Genomic DNA, 21,622 nt, shown 5'->3' on the forward strand with positions numbered 1-21,622 from the left:
GTGATTATTCTGGGTAAAAAGTGCCAGCATTCTCGGTTACAGTCATTTTCTGGCTGCAAGTACACTGCTACATGTAGCTACATGCTAACGTCATGGAAACATAGAAACTTGATTGCTGATGGTGATAATTTCTCCCTGATTTTGTTTCATATTCCTGCTGGAACATGTCCAGTTGTGTTAACAAGCTTATATTGGTGATTTGTCAGGGTAAAAAGTGCCGCCATTTTCGGTTACAGTCATTTTCTGGCTGCAAGTACACTGCTACATACATGTAGCTACATGCTAACATCATAGAAACATATAAACTTGCATGCTGATGTTGTCAATTTGTCCCTGATTTCATTTCATATTCCTCCTGGAACATGTCCAGTTGTGTTTACAAGCTTATATTGGTGATTTTTCAGGGTAAATAGTGCTGCTATTCTCTGTCGGGGACAATGCAGAGACGCAGATATATGGAAGACCAGAAAATGCTAACCAATCAGAGTAGCTTGGGATTTTTTGGCAGGAGGGGGTTAGAAATGGGCGGTAAAACTGTATGAGAAAAATAGTACGGGGAAAATAAAGTGTTTTCTGACCATTAAAGCATGTAAACATGTTGAAATGAAAACCTTAAATACAAGTATGAACCTGAAAATGAGCAAAATAGGTCAGAAAAAGCATAAAATGATTTGGAGCGGCTCAGAGAGAGAATTCCAAAATATTTAATGCAAAATATTTGTATAAAAAAATCATGCATTTATTTGACAGCATGTTTGAATCAAACCACCAGTAACACATTTAGTAAGTTTTCAGTGCAGTGATATGTTTAATTAAACCCTTTGTTAGCTCTTTATATACTGTAGCCTGTGTGTGGGTCAAGATTTATACATTTTATTAGAAACACCACAAAAATATCACAAACTCACTGCAGTTACACATTTGACAAATGTACAGTAAATGCATCATTCATGTCCACATCCAAATAAAACAAAAGGCAGAAATACAAAAAGTGGTAGCAGGATGTAAAGGAAGTTCAAGAGACAAAAACATCAAGGACAAGAGGATACTTTGAAGAGTTACTTCCTTTTTCCTGTTTGTCGACTTCAACTTCCTGTGTCTCCTGGTCTGCCTGGTCAAGGTGATCCCTCTTTATTTCCTTCAGTTTGATCAGCTTGTGCAAAATGCTGGAAAAGACTTCATTCTATACAACAAGTTAACTCTAAATATCTGTGTCATTAATTTAATCGACATTAATTTCAATTCAACAATATAAAATCTATCAAAATAACTTCCTGTTGATATAAACAGCACACTTGTAAATATACACAAGCAAACATGTATAGATATGTACACACACACACACACACACACACACACACACACACACGCGCGTACACACACTCACACACACAGAGTCTTTCACGCTTGTTAAATCTGTCTTGGCCTGTGGAGAGAGTTATGACCAGATGGTTCTGAAAATAAGCCTTATTTTAGCCTCCCAGCTTGTCACTTATTGCTTTCAGGGTTCCTGATCAGATAAATTAATATAGCAAAATCTCACTTATTCGCATTGGCAGCTTCGGTGACAGCTGATATTATGTTTCACAAATCTGGAAACACGTGAATTTGGAGGTATTTATATTCTTTGTATGACTGACTCGACTTTTGGAGGTGAGATGAGAGGAGTCTGTGACTGAGGAGTACCTTCTACACTGCACCTATCATGGGGTTCTTCCGCCTTGGGTCAGGCTGTCTTTCGTCTCCGTAGCCGTAGCGCTCGGGGCTGGCGTAGCGTTCCCTGGTGTCACGGTACCTCTCTGGGCTGGCGTAGCGGCCAGGGCTAGCCTGCCGGTAGACCTCCACCCGCCCTCCGGCGGCTTCGTAGTAGTGCCGCCCTCTGCGGCCTGCAGTGGGCGAAGGGGGGACGTCCTGCCTCGCTGCTGCGCGGTGCTGCTGTCCTGCGCCGGGGGATGACGGGTGGTAGCGTTGGTTGCTGGGTGCCTGATAGGATTGTGCGCCCATCTGGGGAGGTTGCACATGGCCAGGGCGGCTGGAGGCAGGAGGGTCGTGGTAGTGGCCGGGGTAGGGGGCTGGTTCTCTTGGCACGGGTCTGGAGTGGGTGGGGTAATCATACGGATCCCTCCTGAAAGACAAAATGGTTGTCAATGAAAAATTAGAAAGTACTGACTGCACCTGATATTAGCCTGGAGCTGGGCTGTGGGACTGTCAGACACCATTAGTAAAGACACACACACACATGTACACACACACACACACACACACACACACACACACATATGTATGCTTGAGAGTACAAAGGAAGACAACATTTAATACTGGTTTAAACTGGTTAGGAGCTCGAGGACGTGCCAGAGATTTGGCCCTCCCTTGCGGTAAGCCTCCTCCTGTTATTCAGTTTACGTGGCGAGGCTGTGGCCTTGGCAGGATCGAGTTGTGGGGGGGACGTGGATGGAGAGATGCCAAGAGATAACAGCAAATGCCTTGGTAAGCATATATGAGGTTGTGTGAGTGTGTTTAGCTGGAGTGTGGTGGAATGTGTGTGTCCCAGGGGTCTGCAGTAACGAGGCAGCCAGCTGGAAGTCTCCGGTTCCCTCCCACTAGCTCTGGGTGATTAGGGGCTAAACCCCTGGGTAAGGCGACACGCGGGCCTCGGGGAGACGGAAGGAGTGAGAGACGGAGAGAGAGAGGGAGCTGGAGAGAAAGAGAAAGAGGGGGAAAGAGTGAGAGGAGGAAAGAAAAGGGAGGGCTGCTCACCTTTCACAGGCCCATTCAAATGTTTTCCATCTTATGTGCTGTTTCCAGTGCTGAGTGACACATGTCTCGCTGAAGCAAGTAAGCAAATCTAAAAGTCAGGTCTTCGTCGGCCTAGCTGTAAGGAGAACTCCCCTATTTTTAAAAGTGGTGATCTACAATGAGCCCTGTCAACATCATAAATGATCACTTTTGGCGTTACACTCAGCACCATTACAGTCTAACATAAACCACACCACTGAATCTTTTTGCCATATATGGTAGCATTTAAGAGCACTTTAAAGCTAAACACACACACCTCAAGGGTCTACATTAGTGAAGGGTTACCAGTGACAACATCAAACACTGGTATGAAACAGGAAGTCCAGTTTGAAGGCTTATCAGACGCTACATAACTCTCCTCTAAGACAGCAATCATATTCATCTTTTCCTGTTCCAGGCTACGAGGCATGCTACGTGTGCAAGTGCACAAACTGGTGTTTGACCACAGCAATGTGTTCCTGGACGACGCTGCTGCACTGTGCTGTGGCAAAGACTGAGACAGGATATACTTATAAAGGATACTTGAGCCCTGTTTCCACAGAGTGGTACGGTACGGTCCAGTTCAGTTCGGTATGTTTTTTTCCCCAAGACAAATCTAGGTATCTCTTATCCCACAACCATTTCAATGCCACATCAATGTAACAAGGTCATTTTTTTCTCAACAAGCATGACAAAAAAATGCTTGAGGTATACTGTCTGCGTAGCTAATATACCTGTCCTAGGATAGCGAATGCATGATTTACCCTACCCTTCCTCTGATTGATTAGTACTTGTTGCCTTCAGTGGTTGAGTTGGTTCGGATTAGACATCAGGCAGGCCAATTAGAGGCAGAGTAGGGATGGTTATGGCTTCAGTATCCCTGGAAACGCAAATTCGTGTCTCAGTCAAGCCCCCAGGAATTGAACTGGGCTTTGAAGACAATTGTCCTAGTGGCCAAACAGTGGTACTGCATTTTTTGGGGTCCTTCGCGTGATGCCATTGGACTCAAAAAGACTGACACTTTTGCAAACCTGCGAAAATGACTCGTTCCACTGTCAAGATTTAATCCATTCAGTCTGATAACATTTGGAAAGTCTACCAGAGCTGCAAAATCAAATTATTTGATCCCCATTCAAGCTAGCATTGTGCTAAACTGGAAGTCAGCCACTCAGCCGGCGGACGTTGGCGGATCAGGCACACTCGCTCAACTGTGCTTGGCAGCTGAAGTCTCTAGTGCACCTGCTCTATGGGCCCAATGATGCAGAAGCAGTGCACCACTGAGCAGGTTTCATAGGAATAATCGAGGGCCCACCACCAATGCTGTATGTGGCTGTCTTAATATAACCATGGTCTGGGTAGCTAGCTAGCTAACGCTACATTGTTATTGCTGATTTGGCCACGACAGTCCCACATTTTGACGTATTTCCATGTTGCATACCCCCCTGTTGAAGGTATACGACTCTGAATATAGGTGCAGACCTGTAGGGTAAAGCACGGGTTGCTAATGTTAGCCTACAGAGCAACGCCAGTGGCAATGACACAGTGTTCTTTTTCCATTTGATCAGTTGAGAGCAAGAAATTTAAGTTGTGAACAAATTGCGAACGCCCATGCTTTTCTACCTCCAACACCTCAATGTCATTTTGACCGTATCATTATTGCCACAGTCACATTTGTTTATGTACTGTTGATGATATACCAGGGTCGAGAAGGGTTTCACCAATTCATTGGGAAACATTTCAACCATTACCCTTGGCGCTCTGTTGCAAGGGGTAAAGGTCGCACTTGAAGAAGAGGGGTAGAGGTCAAAATAAGAGATGGGATTGGGCCCAAGATAACACTGAAGAAATCATTTAACTGCAGAAAACAACAGGTCATTTAAGTGCAAGTAAACACACATTTGTGATGCTATTGTCGGTCTAAACGTGGCCTGAACAGCAAATGTTAAAGCTGTCGTTAACTTACCACACTTCATATTCTCATACTGCGTCATTCAGCAGCAGACAGCGGCACACAGATTTAGACGTTTACTTCCCACCCTCCAACAATGGCTCCCACTGTAGTTATTACACAGAAGCCTTGAGCTTAGCCTCTCCCTTGTTCTGCAATCATATCCGTGCGTCTCCTCTGTCCGCTCCCTTGAGTCCAGCTCAGCACCTGTTGACTGGCCAATTAGAATGACTCACTCACCACAGATTAGGTCGCACACAGCTTGTGTTTGTGTGTGTGTGCTTGTGCATAAGCGATCTTCCCTTGAGGATATTCGTGGACTGTGGTGATGTGGATTTCTATATGTGTGTGTGTGTGTGTTGCAGATATCAGTAGAGTGTGTTTTCTGTGGGCTGGGAGGCCTGACCACCCAAACAGAGCGGTGGGACAGGATACACAGGTGGCCCCAAGAATGAACAGCACTGCCTTGTCAGTCAGCAGAGCAGGAAAGACGGAGCCGCACACACACACGCACAGATAGACATGCATTGCTACGGCTTAAGATAAGGTAAGGAAGCATTAAAACACACAAAAAAGAGATCTGAGAGGACGGAAAGAGAACAGAGAGAGGGAGCAATTTCATCTGAAATTACGATGTGAGGAGACAGAAGCAGATGTGGAGGGAGTCTGGGTAAGAACAATATATTCAAGCTCGGCGAGGAGTGGAAAGCGCTGGAGAGAGAAAGAGAGACGAAGGTCAGCCTGCTCATTAATCCAGATTAAATGGTGAAGGCCACCAGGGGAGGCAAAGTGGAAAGAAAGAAAGGATGGAGTGATATAGTGGGTAGAGGAGGGGGAACACCTGGGTCCTCGGCCCGACTCAGGGCCACCCAAACAGACAGGAACCTCCGCCGGCTTCCCCGCTCCTCTCTCATCATTCTCCTTAAATTTCCCCCTCTGAGATCTTCAATTTCCACACCGTTTCCACTTGAATATTCATCTTCCTCTCCGTCTCGATCACCTCTGTGACCTCTCCCCTTAATATCTGTTCATCACCCCCTTATGCACCTCTGTTATTTAAATGCCTCTGTCATCTTTGCACCTCCCCTTTCACTCCTTTCTCATTCACGGTGCTATTTTTAGCTTCTCCGAGGTAATAAAGAGGGCAAAGCAGTGGTATGGGCAACAATAAATACACATGTAGAACAATCCTTGAACAGTTTAGTTTAGTTAGTTAGTTTAATCTCTGTAGTGCCATGGTGCACAGGTTCTGGATGACCTTTGACCTTAGCATGACACAGCTTAGTCGCCCAAGTTGCCTTTTGTCTACTTATATGGGAGTCATTCTGTCTCTTCAGGGAGGTGAGAGTCTGACAGTGTGATATTTTCAAGGGGACCTGAGGGGAAGTTAGAATCTTAAAGCTGGGGTAGGCAGTTTAATTTTGGCGCCATTGGGCAAAAATCCCATTATAACCTGTAAGCACATTGTAATTCAAGTAGACTGACAGAAAACTAGTCTTCTACACCTCGTCTTGGCTCTGTTTTCAGGCTTTAGAAAATTTGCCTGTGACAGGGGACTTTAGCCAATCACAGGTCAGTTCAGAGAAGGGACAATCCTATTGGCTGTGCTTTGGCGAAAGCTTGATTCAATGGTGGAGAATCCCGCAGAGAAAGAAAGTTGCTATTCCATCATTGGCAACAGCTGCCAACGCTGCACAACAACCCAAAAAAAGCCAGATGGACTTAGCAAAAAGAGAGTGTGACAATAAACAAAACTACTAATCGATCGATCTAAACAATTAGCACAGTTTCAAGGGAGACACTCTAGATTAGACTCTAGACGTTGAATAATGACCAAAGAAGTGATGTTGCAGTGAATTTGACCTTTGACCTTTTGTATACAAAATGTTGTCACTTCATCATTATATCCTATTCGATATTTGTGTGAAATTTTGCAATAATTAGTGTATGAGTTGCTGAGTTATGGCCAAAAACATGTTTTGAGGTCACAGTGACCTTTGACCACCAAAACCTAATAAGTTTATTGTTGAGTCCAAGTGGACGTTTGCACTACATTTAAGAAAATTCTCCTTGGACCTACTTGATATATCGCATTGACGAAAATAAGATGGATGCAAGGTCACAGTGACCTTGACCTTTGACCACCAAAATCTAATAAGCTTATTGTTCAGTCTGAGTGGACGTTTGTGCTAAATTTAAGAAAATTCCCCTCAGGCCTACTTGAGATGTCGCATTCACAAGAATGAGATGGGTAAAAGGTCACAGTGACCTTGACCTTTGACCACCAAAATCAAATAAATGTATTGTTGAGTCCAAGTGGACGTTTGTGCTACATTTAAGAAAATTCCCCTCAGGCCTACTTGAGATATCACATTCACGAGAATAAGATGGATGCAAGGTCACAGTGACCTTGACCTTTGACCACCAAAATCTAACAAATTTATTGTTGAGTCAAGGTGGATGTTTGTGCTACATTTAAGAAAATTCCCCTTGGACCTACTTGAGATATCGCATTCAAGAGAATAAGATGGGTGAAAGGTCACGGTGACCTTGACCTTTGACCACCAAAATCTAATAAATTAATCTCACCACTAGATTTGGAATTTGTAATACCTGGTATATCTAAAAAAAACATTGTATGAAAGCAAACATAAGGGAAGTCCTGACATATTGTGCATTAGAGCCATTGTGTGTCTGTGTGTGTCCGGCCAAGCAGCTGGGGGATTAGGGGGTCCGTGGGCCTCAGTGACCCACAGAGAGTTCCCCATCCCTAGGTCACACAGCTGGCTTCAGCCTGGTCGGGAAATAAATGGCTTTACTCTGTGTGTGTGTGTGTGTGTGTGTGTGTGTGAGTGTGTTTCTGCGGGTCTTTGCTAACCTGAAATGTCCTCCAACCATAATTTGAATTCTACATAAATTAGGATTTAATGTAGCGGATCCAAATACAACATTTCAAGTGTGTGTGCCTCTATGAGTGCATTTGTGTACTCCTAGTGTCAGAATGAGATCTCTTGTTTACTTGTAAACTTGCGTAACTTCATCAGTAAGTTTGTGTGTGAAAGAGGGGAAGCGTGAGAAGGAGGAAGACATATAAACACATAAAAGGAACTTGCCAAAAAAAGGAAGTGCAGATAAAAGAGGCCCAAAAAGGAGAGAGAATAAAAGTTCCCTCTCATCATTAACCTACATGTAAAAGATGTGTATTGGTTTACAAGTGAGCTACAGTTTTCCCAAGGACAGGGGGGAAATTTCCCCCAGAGCTTTTGATTTACAAAAACACAACATGCCAAACATGGCAGATTCCTGCCGAAATAAAACACTGGTTGGCGTCGGTGATGACAATTAAAGGAGCTCCGCCAGCACCGCTAATCCGGCTTGAAAAGAGCTTATGACAACAAGAGACGCACAGACAGTAGGTGTGTTTTCATTCAGCTGTCAGGCGAGTTCCACGCACACTTTTGACGTGTCAAAATAAAAATAAAAACAGAGAAATCAGATGCAAATGAGATGAATCCATGAGCGATGTTGAGAGGAATAAACAGGTTTGAGTAAATGTCAAAAAAGGAAAGAATGAATTAGTTATTTTTCCTCTGTGTTATTATTTAATGTGCTGGTGATACTGTAATACAGCTATTATTAACAAAGCTACTATTATCGCACGCAGACACAGACATGGGAGTGACAGCACTAGGAAGAGGCAATTTCCATCCTTATTCACGACTGAATTTCTTAACGTACATTTTTTGGAGCAAATGTTGGAACTTTTTGGTTGAAATTTGCTTATTGAATTTTCATATTTTTTTTGAAGAATGGAGACAAAGAAGAAAAAGGAGTTCCCGTGCCGAAAAAGCCGAGCCGTGTTTAGCAGGAGGCAGGCGGAGAGACAGATGCACACACTCGTCTGTCCCTCTGAGGTCTATATAGAGCAGCAGTGCAGGGTGTGATGTGAACCACAGGGACCAACTAGAGTGGAAAGCTGTAATGACACGCCGTGTAATACATCTGACTCACACTTCGAGAACATCAGCACCATATACCACACTCCCAACCACCCTCTGAGTGTGTGTGTGTGTGCGGTGTGGTGAGAGCAAAACGACAGCCTGAATATTACATCCATATTTATATGCGTGTGAATGTGCGTTGGGAGTGTATATGATTACATACTCAACAGTGAAAGGAAAATGTGTGAGTGTGTGTGTCCATCTGGGACTGGGAGAGTGTGTGTTGCCATTATGACAGTGAAGAATTTGTATGGTGGTAACATGGGGAATAGGGAGTGGGGGGGTTACCCTGCACCTGCCCCTAGGAAACGGAAGGAGGAAATTAGTATCCCCCCTCCCCCCCAACTCCCAGCTCCTTATTAGAGCATCCTGGTCCCCCAAATACCCCCGGCCCTAAGCAGCTGGAAAACAACCATGTGTCTCTGTCAGACTTGAACACAAACACACACGAATACCTCTGTGTGTTCACAGATTTTACAGTCAGACCTTTAAAACTACGTTAGGTAATGAAATTCAATTTATTATTTTGCTTGTAATGAGCAACATACTGGGTAGAAATGCAGGATGCTACTTCTCATGCACCATGAAAGATTTACATAATTTATATTAAGACAAAAGTGTCCGAGGGTATTCCAATTTTGAGCAGTATAGATTTAAAAGCTTGTAAAAGAGCATTTGTAATATGGAGTCGGAGGCGTAGTAGACTGCAATAGCCCATCAAACTGTGAAAGTATTAACAACCAAAGATCGCAAATGCTACCTATAAAAAACTTTGACAAATGATGTGTAGACAACGTTAGCAAGTAGCCCGATATTCAGTGGTCAGGTAAACACTAGTAGTTGGAGGAGAAACGTAGCCTGGACACCAGCAGGAACTTTTGTTGCTAATGACGAACTTCACGTTATACGTGTTCATGAACTGAACATCAAATACCACGACACAAACTCAAGAGTTTTGTGTCTTGAAATGTTAAGTCGTCCCAAGCCAATGACAAGGGCACAAAACCAAAATGTACGAGGCTTTGATTATAACTGACAAACTAGAAAACTAACGTCAGGAACTAGCTACTATAGTTCAGAGATCAAAGATATAGATGCTATGCCAACATGAATTCTGCTTCTGTTTTACTCTAAAGCCCTATTCGGACGGGATTAGTTTAACGTGGAGACGTGGGGTAAAGTAATTACTACCAGGGATTTTAGTCCCGTCCGAACGCGCCATGTCTGTAATCATTACGGATAATGTCAGTAAAAATTACGGCGACTTTTACCTTCTGTAAAATGGTCTGGAGAAAATACCTCGGGTAATATTAATCCCGTGCGCACGCGATCCTCTGTAAAAATGTATGTAAATATTTCGCCACGTCTTGTTTACGACCATTTTTTTTTGTGTTTTTTCAATGATGGAGGCGCTTGAAGAAGCATTCAGTGTTGTCGGCAGTCGTGATAGCGGACATTCTTCGAATGATTGCATAGCCCTACGTGGGAGACCAATCAAACAGGTCGAGAAGAAAGCACTTTTCAGAGCCTCAAGATGTCCGAACAGTACTTGCCACATAAAATTTTTGTTCGTGTCTTCACTCAAGTGGTAGTCAACATGTTTAACAGCTTGCAGACCCTAACAACCGTGATTTAGGTAAAATTAAAGGCTTTCAAGGGACACCTACATGTTCTGTTCGTGTTTTTAACAGCTACTGACACTACGAGAACCCACGACGCATTTGGCTTTGTCATGTTAACACGGTCACTTGTTAAACCGAAACTAGCATCCTGGAAAATAAACTGGATGACCTCCGTGCTGCATCACTTTCCAATGGGATTTCAGGGACTGTAATACCCTGTGATTCTGTCTGACAGAGGACTCTGGCACGAGAGGGAAAGGAGGCGTGTGGTTTGACGGTGGACTTGTGAGCTGCTGTCCTGTTCCTGCTGTGGATCACTGCTATATGCCAGGTAGAGGTGGCTACAATGTGGCGCTGCCCACGTCCAGGAGGAGAGACAATGCGGCTGTCTTGTTGGGGTTCGGGATGTGTGAACAGTTAAATCATTCCACAACCAGGAACCATGGATTACCAGAACAATACGGAAACATGGACAATTATTAAGCAGCAAAATAGTACTTTGTTGTGCGAGAGGTATCTTACATGGGCAGAAAAATAAGCAATTAAATGAGACGAAGCACCAATTAGGAGCTTTAACTGCTTCTATCATACTTCACGTTCTACTGCTAACCTGCTCTGCCTTCTGTTTAAAGTTTAAGAGTGTATGTTTGTCTCCTTTTGTTCACATACATGCATAAACAATAAGTGCAAATGCTTAAACATTGAGCTGCACTCACCGCGATTGCATTTGCACATTAATTCATTGATGCCAGAGCGTACAGATGCAATGCAGATGCATATGTAAGCACATCTGCCCGTGATGTGCTCACCTGTTAGTCAACTGACGGGGAACAGACACACGCTGCATGCAAAACGCATTAATTGCTCTGCAGAAAAACAGCTGCTGCGCCTCACTGCCAAACACTCCCACGCACAGACATTCATATGCATGTCCGCACACACTTTACCGGGTAAAATGTTTAATGTGTCATAATTTGTGGAGGTATCGGCAGCGCTGCAGAAAAAAAGTAGCTGGAAATGCCTTCATTTATTCAGCGCAGTGAAACCACTGTCCATGGTCTCTGGATGATAAGTTGCAGCCGGAGCCAAAACAAGTCATCAATTATTGTAAAATTGTTTATTTAAAAGATGTAATATAGTATGTTTAGCAAGTTGACATATTCATTAGTGTGTGATGCATTCTCCAGATTCTCCAAATTCATCCTTGTCCTTGCCCCTGCACACACACACACACTCACACACTCACATTAAGTCATAGCGTTAATGGTGCTGTGCTAGCTGAGTGCTACAGACACAGAGCAGGCCTGGCTGGCTCCGCAACAGAGGAAACCATTAGCCGCTCTGGCCCCGGCCGCCGAGGCAGCTCTGCTAATCAAACCGAGCTATGTCAACAACAGTGGTGGAAATTGGCTCTCACCTAGACGCACGTGCCTCATCTAAATGGGCCCGTGTTTACACTCTCTGCTACTATATACCGAGCAATGACAAGGAATGTGTAATGCAGCAGTGGCAGGTAGCAGTGGGCCCGGCTGCAGAGTGGGAGCTGTGGGTTAGAAATGAGAAGGTGAGGAGAGACGGGAGGCACCAGGGCAAACAGGCTGTATGTAAACTAAGAATAGGTGCTCTCTCATAAAGCTCATATGAACATTTAATGACTCATTCATCATGCCAGTGATGCCATGCTTCGGACGACTATCAATGACCATTTATTCTACAATATAATAGGTATGTTTCTTTAGTGTAAAATCACCTAGAAATAAGAATGGTTGTGTTTTCGTTAGCTTAGAATGAGCCGTTTATATCTACATAGGGAGCAGGTCTTCTTCTGTGGAGATCCCTATGTTAGACCACCATGTTTCTACAGTAGCCCAGAGTAGACAAACAAAACACTGGCTCTAGATAGGACATTTGCATTTTGCGTCAGCCACCGTAGTTAGTATTTAGTAGTAGTAAGTACAAAATGTCTCCCCTTCTATTCCTGTGATATGACGCTGCATCGTGGCCAGGAAAGTATATTGACCTTTGACCTTTTGGGTGTAAACTGTCATTAATTAATCATTTTATCATAGATATAGACATTTGTGTGAAATCTTGTCATAATTAGTGAATGAACTCTTGTTTTGTGGGGTCACAGTGACCTTGACCTCTGATCACCAAATTCTAATCGGTTCAGCTTTGAGTCCAGGTGGACGTTTGTGCCAAATTTGAGGAAACGAGAATGGGCAAGATGGACAGACAGATGGACAACCCAAAAACAAAATGCCTCTGGCCATGGATATCACCCGCACGGAGGCATAAAGAGGTTAGCCCACGGTAGCAGGTGCTGGGCTAGTGTCCCGTCTCAGTCATGCCAAACAGTGTTGGAGAGACACTGATTTGTAACGTGAAACTGCTTTATTCGGTGTTTTTACCGGTTTAAACCACCAGGTCTGTTTGTTTTGGAGAGGAGGAGACCTCTGTGGATAATTTGGCTCCTGGTAAAAGCTTCCTGAACATCGGGATCAGAAATAAGGTGAGCACACATCAAGTTATCAGAGAAAAAATGTGAGTTCTCATTTGCAGGTGCTGGACGTGCAGGCAGTCTGTGGCGTGCCAAACAGTGTTTATTTAGCTTGGAACTACTTTATTCAGTGTGTTTACCAATTTAAAACACTGGGTCTGTTTTCTTTTGGAGAGGAAGAAACCTCTGTGGATAATTCAGCTCCTGATAAAAACCTCAGAAGAAAAGATTCGGTAGGACGGACTTCGAATCAGTAGAAGTTTCAGCTGGTTGCAATCTGCACTTTCACCACTAGATGCCACTAAATCCCCCTAAATCTGACATACTGTTCCTTTAAGGCATTTAACTGCTGCGCTCATCCAGAATAAATTTAAAAAACTGCAGGAGCACAAAAAGATTTACACTCTTGGGCCACTAAAAGTACATGCAGCCATTACTAAGGAGGTGAAAGGTCAGATTGACTTCTTGGACAGTGCTGGGATAAGGAGAGTAATCATGTAACAGAGACGTGCTGGGGAAAAGCAGTAACAGTTAATGATAGAAGCAGATGGGAAACGCAGAAACTTTCAGGCTCGCCACAGCTCATATTCCATTTCTCAGATTCTTGGTAGTTCAAACTAAGTTCACTGTATGCCTACTCTATTCTACTCTGTGAAAAGAAGAGAACATTTGAATTCCTGCTGACTCCTGCGTCGCCTCCACAGAGCCGCACGTCCATCTGTATTTGCGGACCGAATGTCATGCAGACTTGTACATGACAGTCTCTGTATTTCTCACGGAGCTCATGGAGAGCGCCAACACCTAAAAGTGTGTATCTTTTGTTTTATTTATAAAGCGGTGATTTGGTTTTCCCGTACACAGACCTGAGAGACCGTGGGAGAGAGGCATGGAAGAGGACAGAGACGAGATAGAAAGAGACGCAAAGAGAGATATAAACAGAAGCGACACAAAAATGCAGACGAAAAGGATTGATGGAATCACAGGGAAAATGCAGAGAACAGAAAAAGAGGCGTTATTGTAAACAGGTAGAGCCGCCGGTGCCTCCGCTGTGCATGCGGCGGAGCTGGCTAAAGCCCTTTCATTTCCTACTGCTGATTCCATTACATTTTCCCTGTGTCTGAGCACAAATACCGTTAGCTGGACAAACACTGCTGCCTCTGCACACCGGCAGGGCCCGTTCCTTCATAAAGGGCCCGCAAATAAGAAAAGGGTCAGGACACCTCTCGGGAAATCAAACAAAATAATCCACACATTGCTTCAGATGCTCTTATTTAACAATAAAAGACGGGGTCACGTCACCTTTTAAACCAATCACGCAGAGTCCTGGAACGACATCAGCAGCTGTTATGGGGCAAATGTAGAAAAACTGTTGTGAAGAAAGACTCTCCAGGACCCGAGAAATTAAATGAGTTACGGAGACAATAACTCTAACTGAGTTGGGTGAGTTTAAAGTGAGTCATTCGACAGCTGGACTGCAGCGGGTGGGGAAACACTTGATCACTTATGAAACTGTGAGAAGCAGGATTGGGTTTTAATAAAGATTGGGCGAGTGTGGCGAAAATATGATTTCTCCCCTGACCTTGAAAAAGCCATCCGGATTCATCGAGAGCTCCAAACTATGGGCCCTAACAATATTACTGCGCTAAAATAATAACAGACCTTTGCAATAAATACAACCATCCAACCGTGCGAGGTAGGAGTGAAATGTTGGGAGTTTATTTCCAGTCGACAAAACCAGACAATGAAGCAGAAATAAATAAGCAAAAATGAGCATTTTAGAGGGGTTTTTCTTTTTTAATATTCCTCTCATCTTTCCTTATTTATTCATCCTATTCTAATCAACAGATTGCTTTCAGTCAGAGGGGGGTTGAGTCATTTATTCTCTTCTATTCGGTGTTGCTAGGTGTGTCCAGTCTGGACATGGCTCATTAGGGGAGACACAGCCCGGGGTGAAAAGGTTCATGTGTCGAGACATGGTGGAGAAAACCAAGTGGCTGTAAGTCTGGGAAGTGCATGGAAGTGTGTGCACTTTTCAGGAAGGTCAGATGAGAGTCCTTAAGGGACACTTCCCCCACATGCCACAGGATACTCAACATGCTGAAGACAATCAAGATGGTGCCCTCTGTGTTTTTTTAAGGAGGGGCAGAGAGTGCTTGATATGAGCACTGAGCATTCAGTCACTTCACCTAAGAGGCTTCTCAGAGTGACAGAAAGATGTACGTGTTCTTCAAGAGTCCAAAAGTGAAAGACAGACTGACACTGCCATCTTAAAGAGACGAGATCTGAATGGGACCCCTGGACAGTCAGACCCAGACCAAACAGAAAGGGCCGTCAACACTGGCAGCAGCAAGAAATTGAGAGGCAGCCATGTTTTTCCCGTACTTCCACACTTAAGCTTTATTCTTGTTCATTTTCAGTCACGCTGACCCTGAAACATATGTAGATTTTCATGAACTCTTGGAAAGAGGAGATTCTAAGCTTTCTGGGGGGGTAACTCCAATAGGATAGCGAAGGCATGACCCACCCTAGCCTCCCTCTGATTGGCTTATACTCATCGCCTTCGTTGGATGGGTTTGTTAGGTTTAGCCAAGAGGAATGGGATTGGTTAGGTTTAGGGTAAGAAAGTGTGTGTTTGGCAATCAGAGGTGGAGTAAGGCAGAGTAGAACCGGACAGGCCTTCGCTATCCTTGGAACGCAAGGACCCTGCCTTGTTACGATAAGCTTTTCACTCATAATTTCAGGGAGACATACTGAGAAGGAAGGAAAATGGAAAGAAGTACTGAGTAGGACCAGAGTGCAGTTGACGAGTGTTTGCTGCTAGCTTGTCATCATGCCTTTACAAGCTTCAAAACTGTATTTATCATCTAAATTCGGCGATAAGAGATTCAGATTCTAAAAGCCAAGACTTTGCTTATCTAAAATCAGACGAACCCCCAAATGACCAAAATTGAGATACTGACATAAGTTCATGTTTGTCTAGAAATGAGCCATTGCATCATCCAACTGATTTTGATAGAGCACCAGCATATATAGGATCAACCCGATTTGTATCCCATGTCGGGTCTTGTTTACGACGAACCAACACATCTTATGTTCATCTCCATTGTCCAGATGTGACAAGAGCTTCATGTGGCCAGAATGCTCCTCTGGTTCAAGCCCCACGCTCTCTGACACACTAGCCATCGGCTGCACATTAATCAGCCAATTATCAGCCCCGGCCAGCAACGTTGCCTCGCCAACCCGGCCCCCTAATCCAATCACCTTGGGGGAGTGGGTCAGGGGGTGCTCTGATTGGATAACCCGGGGCTGGGTCGTTGCGCCCGTGACCTGCTGCTTTGAATTGGTAATGATGTTAATATTCTCCATATGGCTGCGTGAGTGTGTGTGTGTGCATTTGTGAGAGTCCCCCAAGCACCCCAGCGTTAATGGCCAAACGGAGAGGGAGGTAAGAGCCAAAGTAGCACTATCACCCTCCCTGGGGCAAACCTCTCGACGCTGCCACTTCCAGCCCTCTTTCCAAATCCTCTTTCCCAGACTTCAGCCTCTCTCGTTGGCTGCTGTGCAGTAGCTCTCGGCACTAAGTCCCAGGCTGAGGTCCACTTTCTTTCCTGCTACTTTGGCATCCACTCCTTCAGGTCCAAAGAAACTCTTGATTTGAGAGGTGGGAATAGCCAGACAGCTCTTGGTATAATAAAAAATTGGGCTGCAGGACTGTGATGAAAAGCGCTTTCCGATAAAATCAAGAAAGTCAGAAGGTAAAGTGGGAACTTTTTTTTGAACTGTGAGAAAAGTGGAATATGCTGTGTTCTTAAAACAACAAAAAGTCCTAACCACTTGAACCTATGGGAGAAAATACCCCATAACATAAATTTAATAGACCATACTTGTGTGCCTTCATTATGAGAGCTATAATGTGCATGGACGTTCTGACATTTAGCAACACAACACTAAAAGTGAAATATGTAAATGTCTGCCTGAACGCCTTGATTCTGCCTCGATTTCATCCTCATCCTTCCGACTCTTACCTCTCCTCTCTCTCCATATGCTCCCATCTGTGAGGTGCTTTGCTACATCTCCTGTACTATCCATGCACACACACACTCACCTCCTTCACTCCCACCCCTCCAGCTGCAGCCCCAGCCGGCTCCACACAAAGGCAGGCCAAATGTATGCTAATGAGAGCCAGGCCAATGGTGGAGCCGCACTCATTTTGAGAGGAAATGGCTTTCAATAATGGCGGCCCCCGGGGGGATTTTGCACAAAGTTCAGCTCCACTTTGAAAAATGCATTCAATTCACTGCTGTGTCTGCTCTCTCTTTGCCTCCTGTTTTTTCCCCCCTCGATGAAAAAAAAAAAAAAAAAAAAAAAAATTCCCGGAATATATTTGCGTCCCCTCCTCCTCTCGCCTCCGTATTTATGTGAGGGGAGTCAGAGGAGTTTTGGGGACTGAGGAGTCGTGATTTATCTTTACAGGAACATCAGAAACAAGAACACAAACATGTGAGTTTGAATAGTGTTCAAACTCTATCTGGCACTTTTTTCTCTGCCTTTTGTTGCTCTTGCTTTTTGCTCTTCTGCTGAGGCAAATGTCCCCAGAAGCATGTTAACTGTACCATATGCATTTCAAACGGATGATATCCTATGGGCCTGGGCCTAAAAATACTTCAAAGAGGAGATGAACAACAGTTAAATAACAATGAGAACATTTCTTGAGGTAATGAACATTACTTGAACCTGACTTCTTATCTTCACGTCTAATCATATAAGCCGGAGAATACGATGGCTGCTTATACCTCATTACTTAAATAAAAAAATCATCTGACCTGTCATATATAATATAGTGTAGTTTGGAGAACAATATTCTTATTTGAATTCCTTTTCCTTATCTACCCTCTGGCAGAACTGCAAAGGTGCAGGTCTTAGTAGAAGTTTATTAAAATGCAGGAAGATTCAGTAGGTATTATAGGTATTAGAGCAACACTGGAAATACAGCAAGGCTAAAACTAATCATTATTTTCATTATCTACTGATCCGCAGTTTATTTTTCGAGTATTCCTTCTGTCTATAAAATGGCAGAGAATAGAGAGAAATGTTTCTCCCCAAGTCCAAGTTCATGTCTTCAAATTTCAACAATGTCAAATCCAATAAGATTTAATCTACATTATACAACACAACAGCTAGTTCAAACCAAGTACTTTTTGGACAGGGGGCGTTATATAGACTATAGCATCACTAGGACTTTTTACTGTGCATGTATCACTCCTTGAAATAAAACACCGGCGACTCAGATGGCTAGGCCATGTCCTAAGAATGGACAAGGAGAGGATACCGAAGGTAGCATTACGATAGACACCACCTGGACAATGTAAGCCTGGGTGGCCAAAGAATACCTGGCGGAGAACAGTTGAAGGGGAGCTGGAAGAATTGAAGCTTACATGGGGAGAGGTACAGAAAGTAGCACAACACCGAGATGAATGGCGTTGAGTCGTCGAAGCCTTATTTCCCACCCGGGAAGAAGAGGATTAAGTAAGCAGGGCTGCAACTAACGATTATTTTCTTTGTTGACTAATCTGTCGATTATTTCTTCGATTAGTCGACTAATCATTTTATCAAAAAATGCGTTAAAATATTGAAAAATGTCGGTCTGTCTCTCCTAAACCCGAAAATTATGTCATCTAATGTCTTGTTTCGTACTCACGCCAAAGGGTTTTAGTTCACCGTCATGGGAGAGTGTGTAAAGTAGGGCTGTCAATCTTCCCCCAAAATCAGATTCGAATGTTTTTTATGTTAAAAATTTGAATAATATTCGAATTTTTCCTTGGTATGAATAGAGACTGAATAGACTGAAGTGAGACACTACTACAGTTTTTCGCTAACTTAGTAGTTTCATCTACCAGTCTTTTCATTGTCTTGGTTACTCTTCCTTGGGCAACCTGGTTCTTTGGTTAAACTTCAGCCACCGTGCCATCATCCATTAGCTAGCTAGCCAGCTACAATATTTCCGCAAAGAATAATTGAGTTAAATTTTGAGCGGTCGTTAGAAGGGAACGAAGGGAAGGAAAGAAGCCAGGGTACTTCACTACAAACCACCAGGCGTGCTCATTTGCCATCAGCCATTTTGTCACCAGCTGTGAACTCCATAGGTGTATTAGGAGAACTGGATACGGCATTGGTAGCGGGGCTCCGTTCATGCCTATGAAAGTTGCTCAGTGGTGCATGAAGCCAAAATAGTTCTACTGCCACGTATAAAATCACCCGGATGATTGCCACTAGTAATTTGAACGGGGATAACATGATTTATTCATCCAAATGTTATCAGCCAAAATGATTAAATCATTTTGCAGGGGTTGTGACGTTCAAAATATGTATCTACTATTCCACAGATGTCTCTTTCACCATGTTGGTCAATGGGAGAAATTCTTTTTGGGCAGTAGGGCAACATGCGATGGACCCTGGAAACGGCAGTATCGTCGTTTGGCCTCTCCAAAAATTGGCTTCACAGTCAGGCTCACTTCCACACCTACACAAAGTAGCATACATGGTGCTTGTGGGAGTGTTGTATATAACCAATATCACACTGCGGCCTCGTGCCCATGATTGAATCACAGTCAGCATGACCTTGCGTTTACTATTGCTTAAATATCAAGCAAAAAAGCAAGCAGCAAATTCTTTCATTCAACAGAGAATGTTCGGTCTGCTCGCTTTAAAATTGATTCAAATGATTAATTGTCAAAATAGTTGTCTGCTAATCATTTCAGCAATAAAATGCAGAGTGCAACTTTTATGTCTGCCAGTCTGAATGGCTGGGAAGGTTTCCAATTTTCCGGACTTGCTTCAATATTACTGCGGAGAAAGTTTGGATAAGTGGATGGGCATGAGCTGGAAGTTTTTTTTTTTTTTTAAATCTGTGTTACTGTACCTAAGTATAGTTTGAGCTGTCAGGGGTCAAGCGAGTCTCCCTTGGTGTGTCTGTCTCCATTTGTGATTGTCTCCACAGTTACAGTTGGCTAATCTCTCTGTCCCTCTTGCTCGGTCATGTCCCTCCTCCTCTATCCTCCTCTCTCCCAGATTCTCCGTGTGTCTCGTCCCCCCTGAGCCGGTGCTGATGTCTGCGCTCCCTGGTGCCTGTCATATCAGGAGGGGCAATAACCCGTGAAATGACTGTTCTCTTTTTCTCACTCTCCTCCTCTCCATCCCGGTGTCCCCCTCTTTTCCTCATTCTCCTCCTCTCACTTTCCTCGCACCGCGCCACTCCACGCTCCACTTAGCTGCCGGGGCCCGCCATCATCACAAAGATGGCGTTTGTTCGGCGTGTGCGTGCACACACTCGCGTGCACGAGTCAGGTAATACTGAGACTGATGTATGTGGGCTGTGGCTCTGCTGGGAAATATGCAGAGGTACACATGTGCCTAATTTGACATGAGAAATTTTAAACACACACAAAGGGACATGTGCAGTTCTGTTAAACTCACACTAGAGGTTATACATTCTTCATAAGAGCAAACCACCCTCCGTATGTGCGTGTGTGTGTGATCCTCCTCCTTGTGCCCTGCTCTCTGGAGAGCTGAATACTCCTATTCCTGGGATGAGTAGACACTCCCAAGGCAAACACTCCAGATTTAATTATAAGCTCCAAAGAGGATTAGTCTGCTCCGTGCGTGCATGTGTGTGTGTGTGTGTGTGTTCGTGTGAGTGATGGAGACACAAAGGGAGGGAGTGGCAAGAAGTTATCATCTCATTTCCTGCATTTAGGAAAAGAACAAGCACACACACACACAAACACACACACACATGCAGAGGTCTCACCTGGGGTGTGTGGGGTATTGTCGGTCCACCTCTTCGTAGTGAGGCGCGGATCGAGATTCAGCACCTCTGGGCGCCACCTGTGAGGAGACACGGGACAAGTAATGTCAGTATGTAGACAAGAAATGTCCAAGGTTCAGCCACTCAACAGTCAAAATACCCTCAAGCAAAGATCACACTCAGACCTTCCTCAGTGGAAGTCAGTCAGGTAGAGAGATGATGAAAACAAGAATGTGTTAAAGGATAACTTTAGTATTTTTTAAACTCTTTTCCAATGTTTCTGCGTTTAAGTAATTAATAGGAACAACCATTTTTAAAACTGTTTTAGTACTGAGAGAGACCGCTGCAGCCAACAGCAGTGAAACTGTGTGGCAAATGAAAATGGTCAATTTCCGTCCACTAAAAGTGTTTGTTTTGCCACAGACAGGCTCTGACTTACTCTAAGTGTCCGATAACATTGTGGAAAGGAGCCCTGCAGAGACAGACCCCTTTATCCCTTTGTAAGATCCTTTTTGTTTAACGAGAAACAGCCCTGAAATGGGCATCGTCACAACCAAGAAGACTCACAAATACTGTCTTGGCTCGGTTGAAATAAATCCTACATTCACCCAGTTAGATGTGCTGTACGCACTAAAATCACTGTTAATTAAAGTGGAGTTTGGCGATGCCGATTTTGGGGCTGTTTCTAGTTAAAGGGACAGTGTGTAACATTTTCAGTTGTTTATTGGCAAAAATCGATGTCTGCATTCATAAATATGTCATCACTGGTGTACTATTACCTCCACCAATAATCTGACTTATTCTCGTAAAAGAAGAATTTCGGATTTGTTTGTACATCGTGCGGGTAAGTTGTCTGTGGGGTTCCATAACGTTTCGCCATCTTGAGAATACATCCGCCAGCAAGGTACATACAGCCCCACCTTCTGCCTTTTCGTTGAGAGCCAGGCCAGCGCTGCGTGACTGAGAAGTCGA

The 21,622-nt window shown here is 44.0% G+C and overlaps 1 protein-coding gene across 1 annotated transcript in view; it reads right to left on the reverse strand.

The window, feature by feature from the left end:
- Window positions 1–688: 688 nt before the first annotated feature.
- pard3ba (par-3 family cell polarity regulator beta a) overlaps window positions 689–21,622 on the reverse strand; it is a 217,656-nt gene continuing 196,722 nt past the window's right edge. The window contains exons 24-25 of the mRNA XM_049570235.1: window positions 20,654–20,730; window positions 689–2,125 (exon numbers count right to left, since the gene is read on the reverse strand). Of these exons, the coding sequence (XP_049426192.1) occupies window positions 1,690–2,125; window positions 20,654–20,730 (513 nt within the window). The 3' untranslated portion in view covers window positions 689–1,689. The remainder of the gene's footprint in view (window positions 2,126–20,653; window positions 20,731–21,622) is intronic.

The sequence above is a fragment of the Epinephelus fuscoguttatus genome, linkage group LG24 (assembly GCF_011397635.1).
Source record: "Epinephelus fuscoguttatus linkage group LG24, E.fuscoguttatus.final_Chr_v1".
NCBI classification, from domain to species: domain Eukaryota; kingdom Metazoa; phylum Chordata; class Actinopteri; order Perciformes; family Serranidae; genus Epinephelus; species Epinephelus fuscoguttatus.